The 27860-nt window shown below is 37.1% G+C and overlaps 1 protein-coding gene across 1 annotated transcript; it reads right to left on the minus strand.

The window, feature by feature from the left end:
• Positions 1–42: 42 nt before the first annotated feature.
• On the minus strand, positions 43–27802 carry LOC129750072 (WD repeat and FYVE domain-containing protein 3). Its single transcript, XM_055745281.1, has 30 exons — positions 27269–27802; positions 27065–27206; positions 26859–27008; positions 26360–26552; positions 26116–26302; positions 25399–26051; positions 25186–25341; positions 24959–25128; positions 24730–24903; positions 24292–24443; positions 19546–20555; positions 13428–13750; positions 12546–13205; positions 12351–12485; positions 12139–12291; positions 11386–12079; positions 9614–11322; positions 9382–9551; positions 9217–9322; positions 8971–9158; positions 4449–4752; positions 3755–4384; positions 3592–3695; positions 3311–3534; positions 2765–3252; positions 2510–2701; positions 2319–2421; positions 1906–2262; positions 1426–1540; positions 43–1363 (listed from the first exon to the last, which is right to left on the minus strand). The coding sequence occupies exons 1-30, from the start codon at positions 27565–27567 to the stop codon at positions 1201–1203; spliced, it is 10104 nt and encodes a 3367-aa protein (XP_055601256.1). The 5' UTR covers positions 27568–27802; the 3' UTR covers positions 43–1200.
• Between the last annotated feature and the right edge of the window lie 58 nt (positions 27803–27860).

Consider the following 27860-nt stretch of genomic DNA (forward strand, 5'->3'; position numbering starts at 1 on the left):
CGTTGCTTTGGAGGAATTCTTTCGTGATAAAAAACGAAAATGTTAGTTCTATACTTCCCTTTATTATATACGTGTTCTCAACATCATAATCAACATAGTATTGCCTAAATTATGTTCTAGAGTAAGGTGGGGTAAAAGTACGAGTTGGGTAAAAGTACGTTTCGAGATTATCACAAACCGAGAATAGTAAAATTCAAAACTCTGGCGTGGATTGATAGTGATTTGGACTGCCTTCATCCAGACATAATTTTTATTTGGAAAAATTGAAAATACTTCGAAAAATGAGGTAAAGCAGCTTTTTTGCCCAATTGATGTAATATTTTAAATAACGGCAAACATGTTTGAGCAATCAAAATTCTAGCTTTCTATGAAAGTCTTTATGTGTCTGATCATTTGTTTTCAACCACTAGCAAATGCCGAAGAAAGAATTTAATAAATATTTCACTGTTTTGCACAACAAACTGTGAATCACAAGAAATCTTGAAGGGGCAAAAGTACGAACTTCAAATGGGGCAAAAGTACGAATGATATACAGAGTCTACTGACGGAAATCTGGACGAAAAGTTTCAACTTCTTTCTAAAATTCAATAGGAACATAAGCACATATTCTTGTATTTACAAAGACTTGCTCGCGCAAAAAAATGCTCAAATACGATGAGAACTGGATTTCGTAAACCTGTTGAAAATGGACAATTAGTGGAGAACTCCAAATTCGCGCAGGTTGTTTGCCCATGTATTGGATTTGTATCAGAAGCGAACACAGAAGTTACTGCTGTAAGCAAAGATTGATATAAAATGATTTTCCTATTGACTTCATGCAGAATTGTGGAATTCTAAATGTCGTACTTTTACCCCACATCATTCGAACTTTTGCCCCAGAGGTGGGGTAAGAGTACGTTTCTATAGCAGTAAGGCATTTTCACTACTACTATCAAATGCGTCGATCGATTATCTTCGTAATTTTTTAGAAAAGAGATAAAAGTCTAACGGATCCAATGCTGTTCTTGGTTTTTCGGAAAAACAACTGCAAAATTTTCTAAAAATAGTACAGCCTTAAGGTCGTACTTTTACCCCACCATACTCTATTATATTGAACTGGCTATCAAAATTCTTTCTATTGTTCACGTCATAACATGTTGTTTTTGCTATACACACAGATATTTATACTGATTATGGTATTTATATACACAATTAAACTACCTAAACGTTATTTGTCCCTTTTAATTGTGAATAACAAATTTTGCACACACGGACCGGCATACGTATCCGTAGATGGAAAATTGTAGACTCGAAATGACTACATTTATTGCAAAATTCTTGTCCACAGTTTCGGCAAGTATTTCTACGTTCATTACGATGGAAGCTGAAATTCCAAAACAGATTAAATAATGAAAAAATCAATTGATGCTTTCCATCTTAATTTACCGCATTTTGCATCCAATGCATTGATCAGAAGAGGTTTCATTGGTTGTTTGGTTGGTTATAACTCTTCCTGGTTGATCTGCCACAATCCATGCGTAAATTCTCCCTCGCGCATCTCCTGAAACGTAGATACATGGAAAAAGTATTCGAAATTGAAGATTATAAAGAACCTGGCTGAATATAGAACATCAAATATCAACTAATTTCGTATACTTGAATCGTGAAAATGTTGAATCAAAGCAATCGAAAGATTCCTTTTAATTCAACCACGGTAAATGAAAAGTTCGGATATCGGTATATCGATAGCAACTTACTATCTTCTTCAGTGAGCGTTTTCGATATTCAATCGAAAACGCTCACTGAAAAAGATAGTAAGTTGCCATCGAAATACCGGTAGACTCAACTAAAGGCTCATTCATCTCTTATACATTGAGAAGATGTATGGAGCTTTGAACGGCAAAAAATGAAAAAAAAAATCCTCACCCACAAACACGGTTCGGTGATCGGCTGATATAGTTAGCGCGGTTATACTTGCTGGTTCAACGTTATCCTTGCGGTCATATGCCGTGTGCATTGTTAGCTTGGTGCGAAATATTAGTTGACGATGCCATCGAAAAGTTTTCTTTGTTTTATGTGTATTGTCATGGTTTGTTAATTGACTATCAATAGTTTCTATTCTATCCAACTGATGATCGATCGAACGGGCCTTCGAGGTTGTTGGAGCATTCTTTAAACAAACATCACTAGTACATTCGGTTTCTGTGGTTTCGGTGGTTTCATTTTTTTCCATATGGTGTGACTCGTAAATGCTGCTCGTAGATGAAGATCTCAAAACTGTTCCTGTAGAATATATTAAAATATGTGTTTTTGTACTCGTGCTTATTCAGTTATCCTACCTTGATCAGACGCGGGGTTATTCTTCTCATTTTCATCATAAAGGTGACTTTCACTGCAACTTTGCCGTTCCGTTGGTATTTGTACGTAATCCAATGACCACATCTAAAAAAGCAGACGATATGATAGGCTTAATAACGGCACGATATTCAAACATACGGGAAAATTGTGCCTTTTCTGATTCTAAACTCACCCTTACAACTCCATCGGTGGATCCTGTTACGATAACGTTGTCACTGTCCCACTCGTTTTTGTATGAGAAGGTCACGCACAAAATTTGTTGCATCTGATCTGCGCATCCAACACTGGTATTAACTTTCGCCAAACAATCGCCGTTTATTGACCATACGTATAGCCAAGTAGCAGAACAAGTTGCAATCTCACCCTGCAGAGAACGGTAAATAATGAGTCAAATTCCGACAAATTAAACACACCAACTTATACTAACCGTTAGTTCATTAATGTTAACGGCTGCGACCACGCTTACGTGATTGAGTAAAGGTCGCACATATTTGTATCTTGACAAGTCCCATATAATAGCGGATTTGTCTTTCGATCCCGAAACAATGATATTGAAGGCCGTACTGGTGGCCAACGATGTTACCGCGTCAGTATGGCCATGCAGCGTATGCTTTACATATAATTGTTTGTGCTTATAGTCTATATCACAGACAGTTAGAATAGAGTTAGTGCCAGCCATGATAATTGTTTTCGGATTGGGGCACGCGCAAGCAAGAATTTCACCCGAATCCGGGGCAACGCTCTCACATACGAACATGGCTCTATCGGTGTCATACATCCCAACGCGTATCGAATGATCAGCGTAGCCCCATGCTATATATCGATTGTATGATGCTGGCATTAAAATTTTGTTTTGCTCTACCGCCAATATACATTTGTCTACTTGAATTATATGACCAACAGGACCTTTTACTTCTGAAAATAATAAATTGCATAAGATTATTGGCATTTTTTTTATGCATGGTATTGTTACCTTTGACTGGTGTCATACTTGGTTTAAGGTTTTCTAGATTATGGAAGAATAATTTGTTTGGAACGCTTCCTCCGGACGACAAAACCGAATTTGCTTCCAACATTGAAGGTTTGGAATGAGCGGTTCTTTTCGCAGGATGAGCCTTACGGAACAACTGCTTTGGAATTTGTCCAAAGTTGTTAATAAATCCAATTGTAGCGTTCTTCTTCAGTGGATCATCGATACTGAAATACAACCATGTGAGTAGTACAAATAACGTCGTATTCTCATGTTGAATATACCTGTATATATCGACGTTTCCCTCGTAAAACAAATGATGGAATACATTGGATGCTTCTACAGCGGCGTGGCCACGTTGTTTATAGCCGAATATTAAATCAATCCACTGTAATCATAAAAAAATCGATTACTGTACGATTCGCAGAAAAATTATGACAGTCATACCATATGCAGATTTTGACTAACGTAATCGCTTTCCAGAGCTTCACGGTGCACTCGAATGAACTCTCTAGGATCACCTTTGGCCCATGGTGGTAGCACGACGTTATTTAGAATGTCTCCGTTTTGTTTCACGCCAAAATCAAAATTGTTATCGTTTAACAGGAACTCTGGCAGGTAGAAAAATTCCGGTATAAGTTCCTTCACATCGGCCATATTGTGCTTTGATGCCGAATACCAGGCCTCTTTAATACTGTGAAACATGCGATCGGCCAAATCGAAATGGCCTCCCTGTAGTCGCAGGAAATGTTGCGTAAACGGTTCCAGTCGTACGAGATACGAACATACAATCATTGCTGAGCTGTAATGAGTTCCATAAAAATAAGGTGGGGTTTCGCCGTGGGGATCATCCCATTCTTTATAGCGTTTCTCGAATTGTTCTAATCGATCCTTCGATTGAGCTCCCATCGGCTTTGAAAAATTACGGAATGATTTCGGGTTTGTTAAGTCTAGCTTTTCAGAATCATAGTCGGCCAGTATCCACGGGAAAACGGGATATTGCATTAAATCGTTATACGACCTTCCAGCTAGAGTATTAAGATGCATAAGGTATTGGAAATTCGAGATCTCACCGCGCTAAAAACGTGTTAGGTTTTTTTTATATAACTAGGACATGATTCCAAATATACTAGAAACTTACCACCCATCTTTGCGTGACTGAAGTTTCACCTATTAGACTGCTAAAAATACTGGAGGTTTGCTCAACGCTGGCTGATCGACTTTGTCCGGCCACTGATTGTTGAGCATTATCTGCGATCGATGTTGCCACTGATATCAATTTTTGGTAAACTTTGTTTCGAACTTTACGCGGAAAGCTCAACAGAAAGTTTCTTCCATCGCCTGAAAAAACTTCAAGTGCAATCGGCTGGAGAAGGTACCTTCTTTTATGAACTTCTCTTATGTCTTCGTAGCCAAATTTGGAGCTCTGGCGCATTTCATGTGGTCTGCAGAAAACAAAAATGATATTATTTTATCAGATGTGAAATCTTTAGCTCCTTCTAATTTTAGCAAATCGTTCAAACTTGAGCCGATTTAAGGTCCTCAATCAAGAAACAAGAACCTCTCGTTTAATACAGCCCTATGTAGGATGACCCTTATCAATTTTATTGAAACATAGCTTCCAACCCTTAAGCTTGATCCAGCTCAATCGAATAATTCAAGGTGACCCCCAAAGACCTTGAAATCAGAGATGTTAAAATCGCGAGTCTACATACTCGCACTTTGCCCTTCTTTGCAGAACGATTTTATTTCGTTAAACTCAATCTGCAATGATGCTATCTAAAGTTCAACTCGGAAAGCATCAGGAAGTAAGCTTCGGGTAAACTCGGCAGGAGTAAACAGCAATCGGGGGAGAAACATCAGCGAAGCAAACGAACACTTCAGCGAATTAAAGAAAAAATCGTTTTCGTTCGGCAGCCGAACACATCAATCGGACAACGCATGGGGGCGTGGCTAAAAGTGATAGATACAAGGGAACGGGAAACGAGCGAGAGAAGGGTGCGAGGAATGTTAACTCGGTCCGTCGGGCAACGATCGCTCGTGAGCATTCGTGTACGGTAAGCTTCGTTCTGTGGTTTCATTGGTGTGATTTTATTCCTGCGAGGAGCAGCGTTACCACATATACAGATTTTTCTGTAAGTATACAGATTTTTTGGAATTTTTCAAACACAGAATCTGTATATACAGATTACAGATATTTGGAAATTTATACAGATTTCATACAGATTTTCAGAAAATCAGAGATTTTTCAAGATATTTTGATTATACTTCGATTCAATCAATAATCATCTGCCTTGATGATTCAATCATCCATCAATTTTCACGTTTGCAAATAAGGAAAAACTTCCAGATTAGAGTTCGGAACCGTTACAATGCAATACAACAAGCAAAGGGTTGAAGAAAGTTTTAAAACCTGCGTTTAAGAGTCATATACCGAAATTGGTCATTGCATTATAGCAAATGTATCTTTTATTGGTAAAGACTATTGATACAATTTTCAAATCCCAACTGATTGTTCAACCCCAGAAGGACACAGTTCGTTAATATAACGGAATATATCGACCTAAAACTTTGCGTAACCTTAAGGCGCCCGCACAATAGCACGTCAGACGTCGCGTCGCGTTGACATTTCATTTTGGGGATACCGTTTTCCGTTTGAGCCACAATGGTGCGCCGCGTCAGTGACAGCATTGTACTAAAACGCTAAACTTGTTCTAAACAGCAGCGTTCTCCAGCGTCGACGTTTTTGTTTTGAAATAAATCAAAATTCCAGCGCGTCAGCAGGGTTTTGAATATTCCTTTTTTATGCTTTTTGTCAAATTTTGACATACATATATTCAAAAATAATCATTTTTCTGTGTTTTGTAATGTTAGGCACCCCGAGTTTTGTCTCCAAAATTCTGGAAAGCCTTTTCAGTGGACGCTGTATTGTGCTGCAAAAAATTCCCAGTGCGTCGCGTCAGCGTTCAACGACAGCGTTGACAGCTGATGCGACGCGACGTCCGACGTGCTATTGTGCGGGCGCCTTTACTTTTCATACGTAGCGGACATGTATCTTATTCGTTACAATAAATCGGACAAAGTTAAACCAAAAAACGGTTTACGTATACAATATATCATGTTAAACAATGGTTTGATATGTCGCACAAATAGTAGCCCGCATTAATGAGCAGCGTAGTCCAAATAAATGCGCTATGCATTATAAAAATTGTCACCGTACTTCAGCGTAAGTACCCGGAATGGATATTTTTGATACAGATTTCAATACAGATTTTTGAGATTTTATACAAATAAAAAAGATTTTTTGGCTCGAAAATACAGATTTAAATGTGGCATCGCTGGCGAGGAGGGGAAAACATCAACTCGGAACTGTTCTCTTTGTTTTGTGTGCAATCACGTCATGATTGGAACGAAGATAAAATCAATCTGCACACAACAAGTTAAACTCGAAAAAAATCAGCCGAATGATTCTTTCCGAGGCGAGTTTAAACACCGCTGCTTGAAATAGATTTGTCGAACATTGCAAAGGAACGGATTCTTCATAATAAGAAAACCAATCACAAACATTATTAAAACAAAAAATAGCAAAAACTAACAAATCAAATCGAGGATGACCACCTTTGTTGTGCATGTGATCGGCGCAATGCTGATTAACCCTTCAAGCTGTTCGCAAAATATCCGTTTCGGGAAAATATTAAATGTATACTAATTTATTAATATTTTAAAACAAAGTAGATATGTTTCACCAAAATTTGGTTCCGGTAGTTGGTTTCGAATGTCACGAACAAAAAAAAATTTACATTATTCAGAGCTTTTGACAGCTTTACTGTATTTAAATGTTTCTTGCATCTTTGCATCTTTGGAATTGTCAGGAATAAATCTATCCGATGATGTAGCAATATGTTGGGGTTCGATGAAAAATTTGACCGCTACCTCGGATATTCCGGTAGAAAAAAAAACTTGAAAAAGGGATATCCAATTTTAGCTCTCCTCATTTCTCAATGAACATATTTTGTAAACTCATAATTTAGGTTTTTTTTCGTTAATTTGATTATCATTTTCGTAGAACATACTTGTTCTGATGATCTGAATGTGTGTTGCGATTTGCGATTTGAAGATATTTTTTAAAATCTAAAGCTGCTGTTAAATCATGTCAAACCATTAACCTTTGGGTTATTACCGTCAAACGGGGCATCATGCAACAGCGGGGTTAGATGCAACATTTATATAACACCCCACTGAATCAATTTTTTATTTAATGTATTGTAATAAAGTTATCTTATGATGATTACAAAGTTACAAAATGATGATGACATAGTTTCTCGCATCTTGCTAGTTTATTAAAGTTTCATTTTTTGATGCCGTAGAAAACTTTACCCAGTATGACGGATTGGCCTGACAATATTACCTACAAACTTTTTACTGGTTTCCTCATGCTATACCAACACTGTTAGTGTAAAAATATTTTTCGAACAATCGCTCAATTTTTTTAAATAAATATTTTTATAATTCAGTTAGGTGTCTGGGGTAAAATGAAAAATAAAAGAAACACCTGGTAAATCTCGTTTCCATGTGCTGGAATATTGATGTTTTGCATCACGCGTTTGTAAACTTTTTTTTTTAAACGAACACAAACACATACAGGATCTCAATGAAACATGATGTTTCCTCGAAGAGATTCGTTTTTTCTTAACTCTAAGCGTACATTTTTCGAGGATATGATGGCTTACAAATGCTAAAACCATCAATCCACCGAAAGTGTACTATGTATGCCGTGACCGGGATTCGATCTCATACCCCCTGGCTTAGAAGACTTGAAGGCTATACGCCACGGGCGGCGGCGGAAACATTGAAATTTCTTTCATCCAAACATTTATTTTTATGATTTCTGCTTGTGAAATTTTCGTAATGTTATTTAATCCCTAAATGAAGGTAGCATCCTTGTTTCCAGAAAAAAAATTAGTTTATACAGACCAAAAAGTTACTGCAAATATATTAACTATAAATTTTCATACGTGTTCATAAGATTTTTCATTAAAAATATTTTCTGAGGAGGGTGAAAATCGCATGTTTATAGAAAATTAAATATAACTAAAGAAACCAATAATTTTGTAACTACGCCAATTTGATGTCGCATCATCCTTGAAACTTTTGATGCATAAGGGGTAGGATTAACTGAGAACATAAGTTTTTAGAAGCCATTGAAGTTGAAAATTCTTGCATGTTGCCCCAGTTGACGGTACTCCTTAAACCGTGGTTTCATCGTTATTTGATGACAGTCACAGTTGAAAACTTTCCATTCAGTGAACGATTTGCGCTTTAGGTGCACCAGATTGACTATGCGACTAGATCGTTTTCTGTCAGTGGTGCGTAATCCTTGGTCATCGGATGACACAATGGTCGCTGGAAAAAAAATTAAACAAAACGACTGTTAGTATAAAAAATATGTAAAACAGGAAATATTCAAAGATGATAGTTTTTTCTAAAGAATCAAAGAATTTAACCTTTAATATTATGGAGTCAGCGAAACAGATACAAGAGCTCGCTAACGGGACTTGCGCCTGCAATCTTCGGTTTAGTACATTGACCAACACCAAATAGTGGCAGATCAAGAATTACAAAAGTTTCATAGTAAAATGAAGTTCAAAACAAATGAAACCTACATTCTTGGGTTCGGATTCGGAAGTATAGGTTCATAACTTCCATTGGGTAGCGAGTCAATATCTCTGATCTCACGATTTTTGAGCAACGTGAAGCCATCTATTACATAACAATGCTCTTTACCAAAGAGAAGTAACCCTTCGTATGTGTCTAAACCTTGGATTCGTGCGCATCTAAATATGTGCGATATCTGTAAGAAAAAAAAATTATGGTTTTTTTCTCAAATGTCGCTACGAAACCTTTTATACCTTTTCTTTTTCTTCCAGTAATCTTAACAAAGTTTGATTGTCAGGTGTTGATGAAAGTTCTTCGTCGTCATCGTCCAGATCATATCCTTGTTCTGTTTCCGTATCTCTGAAAAAAAAAAAACATCAAGGAATCATGCAAAGTTCGGACAGACCTTTCATACTTACTTTTGGTCCTCAGATTTATTGGAACTAGACGATGGCGACGTAAAGAACGGCGTTTGCTTCATACCCGGATCTTGATCCAATTGTAATGAAAGAGCCTTAGGAAGATATTGCATGCTCAAGAAGTATTTTTTGCTGTCCAAACTTGTCGCTACCTTATACTTGAGTTGACGCTACGACACATAAAAGGCAATGAAAAATAAAACTTTTTTATATTTGGAAACAGTAATCTCACCTGGTCAGTTAATTCTAACTCTGGCCTGTATGGATAGTGAACATAGAATAAATCATTTTTCATCATCTTTTTTCGCATACGATGTGGACCTTCTGTCGTATCCAATGTCCATTTGGTAAATGCCAGGGACCCTTTGGGACCCCACAATCCTCTCTCCCTGAATAGTTCGGCTTCCGATTGTAACCATTCTTGGTAAACATATCGCTGGGTATGCTGCGCTATCTGAATTTGTTGAGTGGATCTTAGCTCCCAGAATTCTTTCAACAGGGTGAGATTCACAATGTTCAACTGATATATAGTTTCCATACCGGCATCCATCTTTATCTTCGAGTGTTCGTCTCTTTTCACTTTTGATCGACTAGCTAATCGCGTGAGATTGCCAGTCACTTTCTGAATTTTTGATTGTATATTGTTATGAAGCTCCCATGGAACACGATATTGTGCTTTTCTTTCGCTATCAACATATCCGATCCAAAGTTTTGTAGCTGAATCTAAAATTTGTTCGCGGGTCGATATGATTTCAGGGGCTTTCGCATTGTGGGTTGGTGGAGTTAATGTTATTTTGAAAACTTCCTCAATTGCCGGTTTCTTACAAACATAGAGTTCTTCCCAAACACGTGCTGCTGCATTTGCAATCAAATTGGTTCCTTGATGATGATTGAGCGAATCGTCGTTGATGACGGTTGAATCAATGATCGGATTTACGTGCCATGTTGTCGTTCGACTGACTTCTTTGGAATTCTTAGCATCTAATGGAATTTTTTCGCTGACGGTTAACTGCATTAGGCAATATGTCAAGCATCCAATAAATTCAAGTTCATGATTACCAGCTCCAAATATAATAAGTCGATTTGTCGTTAGTTTATGCAGAGTTTCCATAATCATCATTTGGTCAGGAACAGTGACTGTAGTTCGGGAAAGCTGATATAATATGCACCTATTCAAAGAATGGTATAACTGGTCCAGAGATAGTGTGACCGATCTTCGTTTGGCTTGACTGATTAGTTTGATGATGAACTCAAATATTTCCTGGGGATCTTTATACAGACTGTCTTGCCAAAGTTTGTCTACAATTCTTGCGGTTAGGTAGAAGACATTCGGCGCTATATTTTGAACATGGCTTTGTAGCAACGGAACAATTGGTAGGGCAGCCTGTTCTCCCACCAAAATATCAGCAGCTAAAAGGTGATCCATTAGCGTAGTTATGACCTCGGTGAGAAATGTGCATTTGGTTTCGAATGTCCCTCTGTCGATTTGAACGTCGAGAATGCAGTCAATCACCGGCGTTGTTTTTCCGTTACATGCCAGACTGAATGAATCAACGGCAATGACGCGCAAAAAATCAATGACAAATTTGCGTACCGGGTGTTCTGAAATGTCTTCTCTGTCCTTTGAAGCCATTCGTTTTTCAATCACTTGGAACGACATCAATTCATCAGACGGGGAGGAAATACTGTTAGGCTCCGAATCACACGAATTTGCTCGATATGGAAATATCACTCCTATGAGCGAAGCTAGAACTTCAGCAGACATCATTACAGACATAAAATCAGGAAGATTGTGGTACAATGAAAACAATACTTGGATTATAGTTATTGGGTGATTGTGTAGCCATTCGGAGGTTACAGTGGTGTGCACTATTTTTCGAATGATGTTGAGCAAAATACTCACTGCTTCCGGACAAAGTACAATTTTCAAATTATTTGACCCTGGAAATGGAAGATATCACATTATGACACCTTTCAAAATATAAGGCGCATTACAAAACTTACCGCTGAGAGTCCCTGAAACAGGGGTTCCCCAAAGAAACGTCCAAATTCTATCAAGGTCGAGATTTGTATGCTCAGTTCCAAGGATTTTTACAGGTTGACCCATTATTAAAGCCGTCAAAAGAAAATAAATCTCCGGAATATCTATATGGTTCAACAACAGCCACTCGAGATAATTGAAACCAGAACCGTAATAAAAATGTTGCTTTGACTCATCATTGAACTTGGGCAATGGGGATCCAATCAGGTCTTGCGGTGATTTTGAGTTCGTGTTAACGGAAACGGATTGCGCAGAAGGCAATAATAGCGATACTTTATTCTGTGAGACGACTTCTGTATTTTTTAAATATCCACCATTCAACGTTCCTTCACGAAAATGGCCAATGATTCCTTCATTAGCGCATAATACGACTAATATGCGCATCGCCCATATTACAGATGAAGAGTTGATATGAGGCTGCATAAACAGCATTAACCAATCCAATCCAAGAACTCTAGAAATCTCTTCAGCTATAGCTGCGTTCACTGTATTTTTTTGTGTGAACAGCAAAGTATGCAAAAGACATAAACCTCTATTTCGAAGTATAATTCTTCTTAATGAAACATTGCATTTGTAAAGCTCTGAGTCATGTAAAGTTATATTGCCATCTTTTGTGTAGTCAGAAATGATCAAACTTTTGTCTTTTTCATCTGTCGGCTGTAATGATATTTCATCGTTTGTGACAAATGGAAAAACTGATAGAATATAGAACCTACCTGCGGAATGCAATAAGCCAAGTGTTGTCCAAATAACAGTAGATCACTTACTCTAGGCTGTGGCCCAAGTAATATTTCCAATAAATTGTAAAGAACGTTCCTTGTATGATGTTCGTGAACGTCTTCGAGGATATGCAGAAGTTTGGATATGCACTGTAATGCATTTATAATATTTAAAATTTTATAATTTAAAAGATTAAACGAACACTTACCTGCATATCCCTCATGATTCGAATGTTTGTTCGTTTTTCACTGGACTCGGATATAAGTTCTAATAAATGCTCCAAAAGTGACTTAAGTAAATCATTAGGAGCCCCTATCCAAATTTCAAAATCACATAGAAGATCCTGATGAACATCATTTTTATTATCAATGAATTTCATGACACGTTTTTATTTCAAGCTTACCTGGAAAGACATGACGTTGGGAATGGCCGAAGTTTCTTGCCCGCTATTCACAGTACCAACTAAATTGAAGGTCAAATGTAGGATGTGTGAGTTCAGTAGGTGTTTCTTTCTTTTGAAAATCATCCCCAAGGTTTGGTAATATCGTTTCCTATCCATTTCTTGCTGGGTGGATTTATTCGATTTAATCACACACGTCAATGCCTTTACGCCAGCATAAAGGCTTTCTACGCTTTGGGACATTGCAATTATGCCCAGGAGAACACTGCAACCTCCAACCGTATAGATAATTGCTGACACGGGATTTGGACTAAAGCATCGTATGCCCAGATAACCGATCATTACTCCACCAAGAGTACGAGCAGGGCCAGCAAGATGTCCAGCCGAGTTGTGTAATATTTTTATTGGAGTTGCATTATCGTGCGAGTTCATACCCAACTGTTTAGCGATCGCTTTACAGTCTATTCTGCTATAGACTTTCCGTATCTTAGCCAAAGTAAGGTTAGAAACAGCTCGTGAGTTCATACCAAATATAACGCGCTCTTCAGACACGAGAGGGCTGATTGTTTCTTCAGTAAACTTTTCATTATACGGAGCTTGCAACGATCCCAAATAGTGAGGACCCAGGTTATAGATTTTGTTGACCGTTGCATTTGAGAAAATCTGTAAAAGAACAAAGGAGGCTGTGTGAAAGGCGAAGTTTTATGGAAGCTGGCGTCTGTGCGTATAAAATCCGTACTTAAAACTAGTTTGGAAACATGTTACCACCAGCAGATAACGTATTTAGCGTAGAACACGTTAGATAGCGGTTTGTGTGTCTATTTAGGTTGGTATTGAGGATATCAACTGATCATATCAATAGTGAATATTTTGGTATGTACTTACATCTTCGACGAGGTGACATACACCTTGCTTCCAGCATAACCTGGAATATCTTCTCCATAACGGCGGTGTTCCGATAAATGCGTATATCGAACTTGCTGTATTCATATTGTTGCCAACGTGACCACCTGGGTTGTTTGAAATATATTGCATTTTTTGGGTGTTCATATGGCGACCATCGATGAACAGAGAAAAGGTTGTGCTTTTAGTTGTAGTTTTATTCAAAACTACAACTAAGTGGTGCCATTGGCCTTCAACCAATAAATCTGGATAGTAAACTCTGGCGCAGTACTCTTCAAGAGAATCTGGTTCCCATTCAGCAGTATCTGAAATATCAAAAGTTTTAGACTCATATACAAAAATTTTCATAGCTTTTTGATATCAAATAAAATTAAAATGCTGTATTGACTGACTTGTTTTATTACCTTTTTTAAATTAAAATCATTCAGTTCAATTTAACATACTTTCATAAGGTACCTTACAACTAATGACTGAACATTTAACATAAAAATGAGTTTGATCTACTGTTCAAACACAACAATTATTTCTACAAATGTTGTTACACAGGAAACTGAACTTGAAGACTGTACATTAATACATTGCGGACCAAATACGAGATACCTCGTTTTTTCCCTTGCTCTAGCCTGCTACTGTAAGAAGCATAACTTAAATGTTATGAATTGAATAATATTAAACAAATTTAAAGACAACAAATTCAATAACTCAAAGATTCTAAATTTGTAGGATTTAGTTCAGTGGTTTCTGAGATATAGAATGCCGAATTTTAGTGTTTCTCGGCATAGATTTCTTCGCGTCCCAATGGATGTTTGGAAAAATATTTCATCATAAAATTTCAAAAACCGATCATATGTTTTTTGTAGATTGGCCCATAAAACTGACTTGTGCAAAATTTCAGCGCAATCGGTCTAGATTTTAGAGTACCTTAAAGAGTTGGGCTCTTAAGATTTTTTACCCTAAAAAATCACCAAAGGGGGGACCAAAAGAAAAAGGGAAAATAGAAATTTTGGATTTTGATGCCAAATGACTTAGAAATGTCTAAAAAGTCGAGATCTAATGTTATTTAAAAACAATTTTTTTTTTTATCAAAAATAGATTTTTTGAGACTGGGTTTTTTGGAAAAAACCGGTGGATTTCTATGGAATGTATAAGAATTGGTATGTAAAATGAATCACAAATCGTTTCAATCGTCAAATAGCCCATTTGAATGTTTCAAAGACACATTAAAATTATCACTTTACTAGGGTGTTTCATTCCATCAGGATGGTCCTAAATAATAAAAAAAAATAAGAAAAAAAATTCATTGACGAATTACATCAAGTTCCGACAAGAAACAAAAATAATAATAAGACAAAACGGCGGAAATCTAAAAAACTCAAAATGGCAAAGATCCAAAAAACAATAACTGATAAAATGAAAAAAAGAAATTGATAAAAAATATACAAAAAAAGTGAAAAAAAATTATATAAACAATCAAAACGACTAATGAATGAAAAAGTTATAAAAATGATACAAAGGTAAGAATTGACAATTGCCAATTTTTAAGAAAATGATTTTGAAAAATCAAAAAGGCATTTTTGTCATTTTTAAATTTATTTTTTTCATTTTGTGGCGTATTTGTCATTTTTGTTATTGGTTTATGTTTTGCAATTTCTATCATTTCCGTCATTTTCATCATACAGACAGACTCTGTTCATTTTTGGCAATTTAAATTTTATTTTATAATCCCGCGCCGATCTTCCGGTGCATGGGGCCGTGGTAAAAGACCTCCACTCTTGATGATCCGGAGCCAGCGTCTTCACCTGGTCCCAGTCAAGATTCTCGTCGACAGTTCGGATTTCAGCGGCTATGCTTCGCTGCCACGAATTTCTGTGTCTGCCTCTTCTTCGATGTCCTTCTGGATTCCAATCTAGCGCCTCTCTGCAAATCTCGTTTTCATCTTTCCGCAGAATGTGCCCAATCCATCTCCACTTACGTTCCCGAATCTCGATTTCTAGCGCCCTTTTATGACACCGGCGATGTAGTTCCTCATTCGAGATCCAGTTGCCAGGCCACCAAGCGCGGATGATATTCCGCAGGCAGTGGTTTACAAATACTTGCAGTTTTCGCGTCGTTACCGCATATGTACACCAAGTTTTGCACCCGTACAGCAATACGGATTTGACGTTTGAGTTGAACATTCGGATTTCGTTCGTAGAGAGATCTGGCCTTTCTGATCCGTTTTTCGATATCTTTTAAGGTACCACCATCAGGCGTTATCTGGCTACCAAGATTCTGAAAGCACTCCACTTTTTCAATTTGTTGCCCAGCTACCATTAAACTGGAGGGATTTCCTGTGTTGATCTCCATCGACTTGGTCTTTCCGACATTGACTTTGAGACCTGCTGCCTTGGAACTTTCGGTGAGGTCGTCGAGTTTGCTCTGCATTTCCGGTTGTGTTTGGGCGAGCAAAATAATATCGTCAGCCAGGTCAAGGTCGTTCAGTTGCACCATTGTTGAAGGATTCCACGGCAATCCTCGGTACGGTGCACAGTCGATCGATCCAGCCAGAATCTCATCCATTACGATGAGAAAAAGTAGCAGTGATAAGATACATCCCTGTCTCACTCCAGCAGTTACCGAGATTGATTCGGATAAGACACCCTCGTGCAAGACCTTGCACGAAAATGCCTCGTATTGTGCTTCGATGAGATGCATTTTTGGTAATACGCCCGTAAATTTGCAGTTGCTCAAATCGATCGGATTTTTTATTTTTTATTTTTATTTCAAATTAATCAAAACTAATGAGTTTTAACTTTCGGTTAGGAGAAATTCTCTTGTCAACTGGCAGCGCAAATGGGACGAGGATGAGTTGGGTCGGTGACTCCACTCGATTAACCCTGGTTTAATAGGTTGGACCTGAGTCGGGATTTTATTCGTATATTTTCCCGTCTCATGTCCAATCATTATTCCTTAGACGCGGCACTCTATCGTTTTGACATTGCTGGCAGCAATTTGTGTGGTTGCGGCCAAGGTTACCATGACATCGGGCATATTATCTGGTCGTGTGAGGTCTATCTTGTCGCCAACCTCAAACCTGAAGTTATGAGCCCTATGAGCCGTTTTAAATAAAGAACTATTAAAAAAAAAAACATAATACAAGTATTTGTTTTTTTTTAATTTGCTCAATTATATTATTTTTAAGCAGTTAAAAATTTGAAAATTTCTTTTTTTACTGTTTAAAAATAATATAATTAGGCCAATTTTAAAAAAAATAATCATGCTAATATTATGTTTTACATTAATTTTGATCAATTTGAAATTAAAAATAAAACAGTGCAAAAAATACTCTTTTCTGGGATGTTGCCAAAAAAACGAACGGTTTTGCTAGAATGTTGCCAAAATCGAACTGGGTCTGTATTTATAATTCTTGTCCTTTTGTTGTTTCATTATTTGCCATGCCGTTCGCAAAATTTTAATTTTTTTTCGCTAGTTTTGACTAGTAAATTGTTTTCGTTCCCCTGGTTGCGTATCCCGATCGATATTTATGATTTTAGATTCATTGTTTAGGTAATTTATTCAAGATTTTGAATATAGAAAACTCACATCGATTAGACTTAGCAGATAACCTATAGAATACTTTGAAGAGAAAACCTCCGAAAAAAAGTCATTTTAGAATTCCCGTATCTGCAGTATATGTTGATGTATTAATTTTTTTTTATATGTTTTGAAATTGTGAGAAATACATCTTTCCAATCATATATAAAAATTTGAGGGTCCCATGGGAGTTTTGGTCGCAATCCTGGAATTACCGGAATAAAAATCTCACTTTTTAAAAGAGGTTACATTTTTTCTTAGCAGCGCTGTATCTCATTCTGAATTGGTACCGATATTCAAAATTCAAATTTGAGTTTTATTTTGATAACATGAACATTATTTTCACTGAAAACACATAGTATCTCAAATATTACTGTTATGCGTAATACGGGAATGAAACCATGTTTTATCATAGAGGCTTGCTAGATTTGATGTGTTCGAATCCAAGGTTCTGGTTTCCCTTCGCGAAGCCAAACTTCTGCATGAAGTCTGAGCTAAAAACCACCCCCAATGACCCAAATGGGTTAAACGCCATTTTCATCGAGGAAGTATGACCTAAATGGGTTAAACTCCTATCAAAAACAAAAAAAAATGTGTTTGATTAACTCTGTCTATCTAATTAGAGATATTGTCGCTGAATCCCCAAACCGGAGTTATCGTCAATGAGCGCTGGCGACATTTACTGGCGACACTCACTGGCGACAAGTTATTATCAGGACATGTACAACTTCGGGTGTGTTCTTATACCAAAGATTTTTTATTTCAAAGGAAAGTGCCGCAAAAACAAAGGATTTTTTCCTCTGTTTCAAAGATTTTTTCTTTTGAAAAATCTTAGATTCAAAATATTAATGCTTTGATACAAAAACCAGTTTCATTTGATTTAAAGTTATTATCTTTGCTCAAAGGTAATTTAGATATAGATTTAAAAGCATTTATTCATTGAACCATTTTCCATTTATTCCAATTGGAAGATTTTTACCCTGTTGTTTCGAAGTTCCTATTAGGAGTTTGAATAATAAAAAGATACAATTTTAGTTCTTAAATTCTTTTTTATTCACAAACACATAAAACATTGGTTCACTATAACCGAGTAGGGTCCTTGATATCGTTGACAAAGTTTCGCATTCTCCGTGGGCCGGTCAATAAACTTCCGAAAGCCACTCCAGCTGCTGGCTGGTCCGACTGGTGATTGCCGTTGAAGATTGGGCCGAAAAAATACGACCGCGGGATTTGGGGAGGAGTTACTTTGCGCAGCTTTCTCCATGTTCGAGAGACTTGGAAATCTATCCGTCGGCCGTGGTCCTGTAACTATACAAGCGTTTTAGAAAATCTTGAATTCACTTAAATATTCAGTATTTATTATCTTACACTTACCATTTTGCATCCTGAATCCTCCTTATTTATAGCTTACTCCGATTTACTGGTTTGATTTTTAAAACGAGCGGCCGAACTTTATTCGATTTTTCGGTTTTCTGTTCTTCTTGCAAGTCAATGCAAAATATCTTCTAAGTTTGAAGTTTTTGTTTCAAAAAATTATTCTTTTCAGTTTAAAACATTTTTCTTCGGTTGAAAGAAAATTTACTTTGTTTCTAAAGAAATATGCAATTGAACAAATTTCTTTTGAATCAAAGAATTTGTTTGAAATCAAAGTGCAAAGTTATTCAATTCAAAAAATTTATTCTTTTTTTCAAAAATTATTCTTTTCAATCAAAATTATAATTCATTGATTCAAAGAAAACAGGAGCTGGATTCAAAAAAATGAATGTTTTGAATCAAAGTCAGATTTAATTCGTTCAAAAATTCAAGTTTACTCTGCGTGAATACACGGAATCGTCCATCTTGTGACAGGCAATCGTAATCATAGGCATGGTAGGCGAACAATATTCGCTGTCAAAAAGCGCTCAGTCTCCACCCCCCACCAATGAGAAACTTTTGGTACTCCTTGCCTACTGTTGCTCAATATGCAACCACCCGTAGCTGTATAGGCACGCTGGTTATTACTTTACAAAAGCGTTGCCAGTAATGATATTTCACAACGTCGCTAGTTGGCAAGGTTGCCGATCACCAGCTCGAAAACTTCGGATTTCAACTTCAATGACAATACTTTGGTTGAAATCTGCCGTGTGCACTTTCTTCATTATGATCATTATGGTCTACCCTTATTATGAAGTCACCTCTCTTCAACATTCATTTTTTTCATGTTCAGATCATTTTACGTCTTCAAAAAACTTACATAGCTCTACAAACACATACACACAAAGAATGATTTTTGTACTTTTCATTGAAAACATTGTGCCAAAACTCCTTACAAACTTGTTGGCATGCTTGTCTTAAGCCAAAGGACAATTTGAAAATTCAAGGATTTGTTCGATTCAAGATACATCATTTTTAATAACCCTAATAGGAATATTGATTCCTTGGCGGGTTTTCCTCTCGTTGAAAAAGTCAACAAAAAATGATTTTTTTATTAATGTTATTCTACAATCACTATTAGAACACCTATTTTTATAACATCTATCATACTTACTTTGCTCAAGAAGTATTTCTTGTGTAGATGTGAGAATGGCTTTATCTTTCGCAGAGAGCAAAACGCTAAAACAAATAAAGTTTTCTTCTCGAGGTCGCGCAACGGTTCTGACCACCGTAAGTAAGCGAACACTGTGAGAGTCCGCCCGTGGGTCACAGAATTTTTCGACACAAAACCACGTTGAAAATGTCAATCCATTGACAGGTGGAAAACAACGATCCCCAGTGCCAATGCCACCAATATTCTGTCCATCGACTTCCCCATTGTTCCCGGCTGCAGGCAATTGGGGTGCAATACTGGGTAGAAAAATGCATCCAAATCCTTCTGCATTCATGTCCAGCTCAACGAAAGGTGGTAATGTGTAGGATCCATGCGCACGGAAATCTCTAGGTGTTGTCATCGATACGAGAGTTTTGATGCGAGTCAACGGGATAGCCATATGTTTATCTGCCTCAGTTCCTTCTATGGCAAATCCCAGTCGCAGAAATTCTCTAAATTCTTTCGGTAAAATTGCTTGAACTGCCAATCTTTCGAATATATATTGCAGCGGTAGATGCAATAGATGTTGTTCTTCTATTAACGCAGCTCTGCATACGCGAAGCAATACTCCAGCCATACCAGCTTCACACATGATTTGTTGATTACGCTCACTCCGAACTAAGCTTTTAAGAATTTCTGCTAGATAATACTGTAGTGCAAAACCTTTTTTAATATTTTGATCGTGTCCAACGCCCGGGAGTAATTGCAGCATGCATAACACTATTCCAGGATGGACTATTATCGGTTCGGACTGAAATGGTGTTAAATTAATAGGGGCGAGGACCGGTGATTTGGAATGTTCGGGCAAAGTTTCAGTCATGTTTTCAAGCTTTGTAGGTGTTTTTGGTTGATTTCCTAAGCTCGAAAATGTCGATAATGATGACACCTCAAAGTTATCCAGAACTATGTTGTACAACATTCGATAGATTATGCAAACCAGCGACAAGGACAACGGATCATCGAGTGAAGTGCTGAAATTAATTAAATGATAAAATATACAAGTTAATTTCCTATATTCCGTTTTCCAGCAGAACAGAGAATGTTTAAAACTCTTATTCATTTCAACAACGTTTCACGACAACAATCTCAACAAGCATAATTAGTATAACTGCAAAATGAATCAGTTGGAATTCAGCTTCGTTTAAAAAAAACACGTCAAGTTAGATGTCAGAAAGTAGTTAGGCGCACGTGTAATGTCGGTTTTTATGCGTGAGATAGAAATATTTTTTTCAAACTATGTTACTATGGTCTGTAAATAAATAAAAAAAACTATGTTATTACAATAAGGTCAATTTAAGGAATCGTAAAATTTTGAGAGCATATTGATGACAAATTTTTCCATGGACGCGAATTACATGATGCCTCATTGTGCTCTCAACACACTCGATAAACGAAGTGTCATTTGGGTCTTAGCTCATCGATACACAAATTTCTTTTCTGAAGCATTTTCTGGAGTCAGGACGAAGACGTGAAATTTCGTGAGTCACGTCACTCGAGTCGCAGAATAAACCTCATTCCTTAAAAAAGCTGTGTGTGGCAGGGAAGGACGCTCACCATCAGTATTCGAGCGTCTTTAAGTGATTGCCTTCCTTGATGATTTTCAATCTCCTAGAATCACAACTGATATGTACCAGTTTTGACCAATTATCAGAGTGAGCTGTGGAGATCTTTGCAGGATACTTTAAAAGTTGTACAGATCAAAGTTACGCCACGACAGCTGTGCGGTAGCTTCGTCTCCTTTCTACAAGACCTTTACGAGGATAGCTTGAATTAAGTGGGAATGTGGAAGTGGAATGAAGTTTGGAAATCTTAAAAATCGGTATGTTTTGCCAAAAATCGGTATGTTTTGCCAAAAATCGGTAATCGGTATACACCAAGGTCTTTTTTTACACTGATATACGTACCGCGAAAAAAACCTTGTAAAAAAACCGTGTTAATTCCCGAAAACCGTGTAAAAAAACCGTGCTAATTCCCGAAAACCGTGTAAAAAAACCGTGCTAATTGCGGAAAACTGTGTAAAAAAAAGACCTTTAAATTTATGCAGCTTTGAAACTTGAAACAATAAGACATGTAACTAGACACTTTAGACCTTAGATCTGACACCTGAGACCTGAGACCTGAGACTTGAGACCTGAAACTTGAGACTTTAGACTTAAGACATGAGACCTGAGATCTGAGACTTGCGAACTGGTACCTTAGACATGAGATCTGAGACTTGCGAACTGGTACCTTAGACTTGAGACCTGACAATGGAAACACTGAGACCTGAGAACTGATACGTGAGACCTGAGACTTTCGACATGACACCTGAGATCTGAGACCTGAGACATGAGACCTAAGACATGGGACATTAGACCTGAGACCTGAGACACAAAACATGAGACCTGAGACATTAGACATGAGACCTGAGACCTGAGACATGAGACATGAGACATGAGACATTAGACATAAGACATTATACATTAGACATTAGACATGAAACATTAGACATTAGACATGAGACATGAGACATGGACATAAGACATGAGACATTAGACATTAGGCATTAGACATAAGACATGAGACATCAGACCTGAGACTTGAGACATGAAACATAAGACATTAGACCTGAGACATTAGACATGTGACTTGAGACATGAGACATTAGACCTGAGACATGAGACATGAAACATTAGACATTAAACATGAGACATGAGACATGAAACATGCGACATGAGGCATAGGTCTCAGGTCTAATGTGTCAGGTCTAATGTCTCATGTCTCAGGTCTCAGGTCTCAGGTCTAATGTCTCATGCCTCATGTCTCATGTCTCAGGTCTCAAGTCTCAGGTCTAATGTCTCAGGTCTCATGTCTCAAGTCTCAGGTCTCAAGTCTCAGGTCTCAGGTCTCAAGTCTAATGTTTCATGTCTCGGGTCTAATGTCTCATGTCTCAGGTATCATGTCTCATGTCTAATGTCTCAGGTGTCATGTCTCAGGTCTCATGTCTTAGGTCTCAGGTCTTATGTCTAATGTCTAATGTCTCAGGTCTCATGTTTTGTGTCTCAGGTCTCAGGTCTAATGTCTCATGTCTTATGTCTTAGGTCTCAGATCTCAGGTCTCAGGTCTCAGGTCTCAGGTCTCAGGTCTCAGGTCTCATGTCTCAGGTCTCAGGTCTAAGGTCTCATGTCTCAGGTCTAATGTCTCATGTCTCATGCCTCAGGTCTCATGTCTCATGTCTCATGCCTCATTTCTCATGTCTCAGGTCTCATGTCTCAGGTCTAATGTCTCAGCTCTTATGTCTCAGGTCTCAGGTCTCAAGTCTCATGTCTCAGGTTTCATCTTTCAGGTCTCATGTCTCAGGTCTGATGTCTCAGGTCTGATGTCTCAAGCCTCAGGTCTCAGGTCTCATGTCTCAGGTCTAATGTCTCATGTCTCGTTTATGAGATCTCAGGTCTCATCTTTCAGGTCTCAAGTCTCAGGTCTAATGTCTCAGGTCTCAGGTCTAAAGTCTCATGTCTCAGGTCTCAGGGGTCTCATGTTTCACGTTCTTAGTCTCAGAGCTAAGATTTTCCGAACTTCAAAAAGATTCTAAGTGTTTTCCTTTGAAAAAATATTTTTTCTCAAAAACCGTGTTAATTCGCGAAAACCGCGTTAATTCCCGAAAACCGTGTAAAAAAAAACCGCGTAAAAAAACCTAGGTGTATACCGATTCTTGGTCCAAATTTTGCTCAAAATTCGGTATAAATACCGGAAAATCGGTATGTGTGGCATCGCTGGTCGTGCCGTGAGCGGTCCTCAGACAGCCGATGACATTCATTGAGAATTGAGACAGGACACGAGTCGCAAACATAATTTAAAAATGAAAGAAACAAATTATTTTTTATTGCTCGTTATAGGCAGGCAGGCAGTAATCAATATTTAATTTAGAATTGAAATATAAATTTGGTACTAAATACAGCCGGTTGTTTTGAAAGAAATTGCTGGCTTCCAGCAATCTGGATTACTGATTTTCCAATTTGAATTGCTGGAAACCAGCAATAACGTTTGCTGTTTTTTCCAGCAATTTAAATTGCTGGAAATTTTGCTGGAAAGTCAGCGGGACAAAAACCAGCAAAATTTTGCTGGTTTCCAGCAAAAAAAAAATGCTGTGTACAGTTTTATTTTATTTTGGACTGTGCAATCAGGGCACAAGTCAGACGCAATGATAATTCGACCGGATTGCCAAAGAAGTTCCAACGTTACTTGGCCTTGGAACTCGAGCTCAAGAACAGAGGCAAGAAACGTGGGTACGGGCGGCGATTCGTAAATGGGTTATCTCGAGAAACGTCTCTGCACTCTGCACACGTTTTGAAAAACCGCACGGAAATCACACCCCCACGAACGAAAGTGAAGAAAGTTCGAGTCGATACAGTTCGAAAAAAGGTCTTCCCGGACTCAACATCAAATTAAAATTATTTTTGGAAATGTGTACTTTTCGTGAAAAAGAAGGAGGCTCATTTAACTCCGGGTGCTTGTTATGCCCTTATTTCCCCTATTGTATACATATATGCTTTTTTTTAAACCGAATACTCGCGTTGTTAGTTTCGGCCATTTGAATAAATAGTTCAAATAACCAAACGTCACACTCAAAATGAATTTTCATACACACTAAATTTAATATTAAATTAAAAAATAACATTCTCTGTATCAAGTTGAAAGAAGAATATTTTGCGATTGTTGCATTTGTACCTTAAATCTGTAGCACTCCTCATGAATATGCGTGAGAATTCGTCTTGTTTTTCTCTTAGACTTTTGAAATTTACGTTAACAGGTTTCAAAACAGTCACTGTAGAAAAACATCCCAAGCTTCGAATGGCTTTGTAGAACGAAGTAGAACAGAGCTGAAAAAAGAATAGCACAGTAATTAATTATTAAAACTATTCATTTATTTTGAAATAAACAGTAAACGTAAGGCACGACTGGTGAATTTTTATTCTGTTAGAACGTTCAAGTCGAATTTTACAACGAGAAAGAACAAAAAAAAACGAATTAGTCGGTTTTCGCTCATCAAGGATCCGTGTAGCGTTTTTGCAAGCTTAAGGTTTTATGTTGATCTTGTAGAGCTTGATAAGATGAATTTGATCTATAAGAGCCTCTTTTACAAAATGGAATATAAAACAATCTTACCTCTTGTTGAAAAAATTTCGCATTTGCAGGTTCAAAACGCATTGATGTCGCTAACGCCTGGCAAACAGCATATATGAGGCTAAGGTATTGTTCAAGATTTGTGCGCTCTGCTGTATCCGTGAAAGTATCCTTAAAAATATCCAACGTTTTGATAAGAAGTGCAAATCCATTGACCTGTAGAAAAAATCACAATGAATTTGGAAAATTAATTTTAATTTTGTAATCTTACCTTTCGGAATACCGTTCTGGTACGATGACTGTCTTTCAAACAGTTTATTAATGACTTCAAAATATGGACCTTCAGATTAATTTCATTCAAAGGCGTTTGTTGCATACTTTCTATCAACCTTACCATGTCTTCGTCTCCACCAGTGTTGACTATCATTTCCTTAATTATTTCTGTAAAAAAATAGTTTCTTAATAACTTCTATTTCGCAATCAACTATTATAGCTTACTCAAAGCTGTGTTTCTACATTTTTCAAAACGTATCATGTCATGGATGCATTTTGATCCTCCACTATCTCGAAATACCGTTGCATTGTTGTTATTACCACTAAGTAATAAAATCAAAGCTTCAAGTACCATTTCCCCAAATACGATATTGTTATCATCTGGAAATCAATTATTTAAATGCATATTTCGTATGATATTGCAATTTTAACGTTTACCTTCTTCACCTGCCTGTGGTTTACTCTCTGTTAGCTCGGTTTCCAGTAGTGATTTATATTTTTTCAAACAATTTACAAGCACTTCCAGTATTCCGACTTCTCGATAAACATCACAAAACAAATTATTATGCCTCAACAGATTCAACAATGTTTTCATGCAAAGTATGCTACACTCCATGGAACAATTTGATTTTATTAACAGCGATACAGATATAAGCTCCTTACAGGGCACGAAATTCAGCTGAAACACAATAAACTCTAGCAGTCCGAAGAATCGTTCCCTAACTACTGTGCTTTTTAAGTGAATAATTTCTGCAAATTGGCTCAGAGTGTTTTGTGGTTCTAGGATGAAGTAATTCGCATTATCAGAATGGTATACACTTGAAATAGCATCCAATATGACACAACACAAAGTGGTATTATTCGATTTCAAAAACACCGTTTGTAGAACTTGGAAGGCGTGTAGATTCCTGACACAAGTTCCCCTTGATGAAACTTGAGGCATTTTGAATCCCTGCATTTGAAACATTGAGTTGCTGCTGACGGTTAGTTTTAATTCGTTATATCCACAAATGCATAAGGATGCTATCATCAAAACCAAATTTCTTATAGCTGCTTCTGTATCTGGAGTCTTATTTTCCTGTTGGTCTAACCTTTAAAGGAAGAAAGGTATGAAATATTAGTAAGCTAATTGAATCCACTATTTCAACTTATTACTTTATCAAAAAATCAACTAGAAACAAATATCCTTGACAAGCTTTGAAATCATCTAACAGTATCTGAGACACGTCGCTGGAGTCTTTTAGGAAGCAAAACACCGAAACGAACATTTCTACGACTTCTATGGGTTGCAGTTGGGAAGAACGTTGCATGTTATCTATGCAAAGGGACACGCAACCTTTGTCTGGAAAATTCAAACCGTTATTTATTTGAAAAATTAAAAACGTAAGTTCTATCTTACTATGGAGGTAGTTTACTACGAAATTGGTGAGGCCATGGCGTGATAATGTGGTCAATACCTCAGCAGCCGATTTGCGCCAAATTACATTATATGATGGACACTGTGACGTGATAGCCGAGAAAAGTAACGACAGATCGTCCATCCTAGCCAATTCCTCTGCAGGGTAAGGATAAGAGCATAATCTTACCAAAACCTGAAAAAAGAAAAAAAAAAAGGGTTATCGAAAGCCAAACAGAAAGTAGCGCGAAGAAAAGGAACTTGTCTTGTATAAACAAAAAGGGAGATTGAACAGGTTTAAAATCATTTAAAAACCTAAATTAAAAAAAAACGGAACATGAAAACTAAATCTACTACTAAATCATATTGGAGTGAATAAACCAATTAGGCAGTGTAGTATCAATGAAATCAACTGAGAATCATCGTTCTTACGGACTGATGAGTACCTAAACTACCTTCTTAAAAATTTAGCTATGTATAAACTTTTTTTTAAAATATTTACCTGCACAAACATTTTTTGCAGCAAAATGCGCCTTTCTTTCGGAGTAAATTTGCTAGTGCTAGGGGTGTCGTTTTCATTCAGTTCAGGCAAATCAAAGAACAGATAAAGGCATTTGACCAGTGTCGACGGTATAGATGCCGATGTCATAATCTAAAAAAAGCAGTCTTTAAGTATCATGTTCCCGTGTTTTTTTTTAACGTGACAACCTGAATTAGTGCTCTTTCACCGCTTGCCATGATATTAATTGAAGTCAGTAACATCCATCCGTTGCTAGTTTCTTCGAACTCATCGATTTCCAAAAAATCAATGATATTTTTCGATGCTGCTTCGGTGCTTTGATTGGAGCCCCTAAAAATCAATAATTTGTTAAGAAATAAATACAATTGATATATATTTACAAGTTTTCATACCTTCTTTTGATCTCGTTCACCATAAGTTTTGAAACATGTTGGCAAAATTGAGATATCTCCGGAAACTTCTCCTGAAGATCTTTATTTCGACTCGTTTCAAAAACTTTGGAAAATAAGGGCAACATGTTGTATAATCTTAGCTCCTTTTCCCTTTCAACTAGACCATCCATCGTCTGGAGAAACTCTATAAAAAGTTTTCGTAGATGCATAATTCCAAGCTCACTTGAATTTTCAGCATTTGCTACAGCCGATGTTTTTTCAGCAGCCAATTGCAATTTCCCCAGTTTTTGTGCATTCATTGTGCAATTTTATCCTTTATTTACAAAACGAATGTAAACAATTGCGATTGATACATTTATCATTCAAAGTTTTACTATGTGAGATTCTGCATTCTATAGATTCATATCCGTGGATTACACTACATTTTAACAACGATATCTATCTTTTACTATAATCGTAATCATGTAAATCATGTTTTCTTTTAATTCCAGGACTGATGAACGAACTGATCCACAAACTATTATTGATTTTTTCAATTCAATTTTGTACACAGTAGAGGCCGTTCAAAATCAATATACACACTCGTAAAAAG

This window comes from Uranotaenia lowii, chromosome 2, assembly GCF_029784155.1.
Source record: "Uranotaenia lowii strain MFRU-FL chromosome 2, ASM2978415v1, whole genome shotgun sequence".
NCBI lineage: Eukaryota > Metazoa > Arthropoda > Insecta > Diptera > Culicidae > Uranotaenia > Uranotaenia lowii.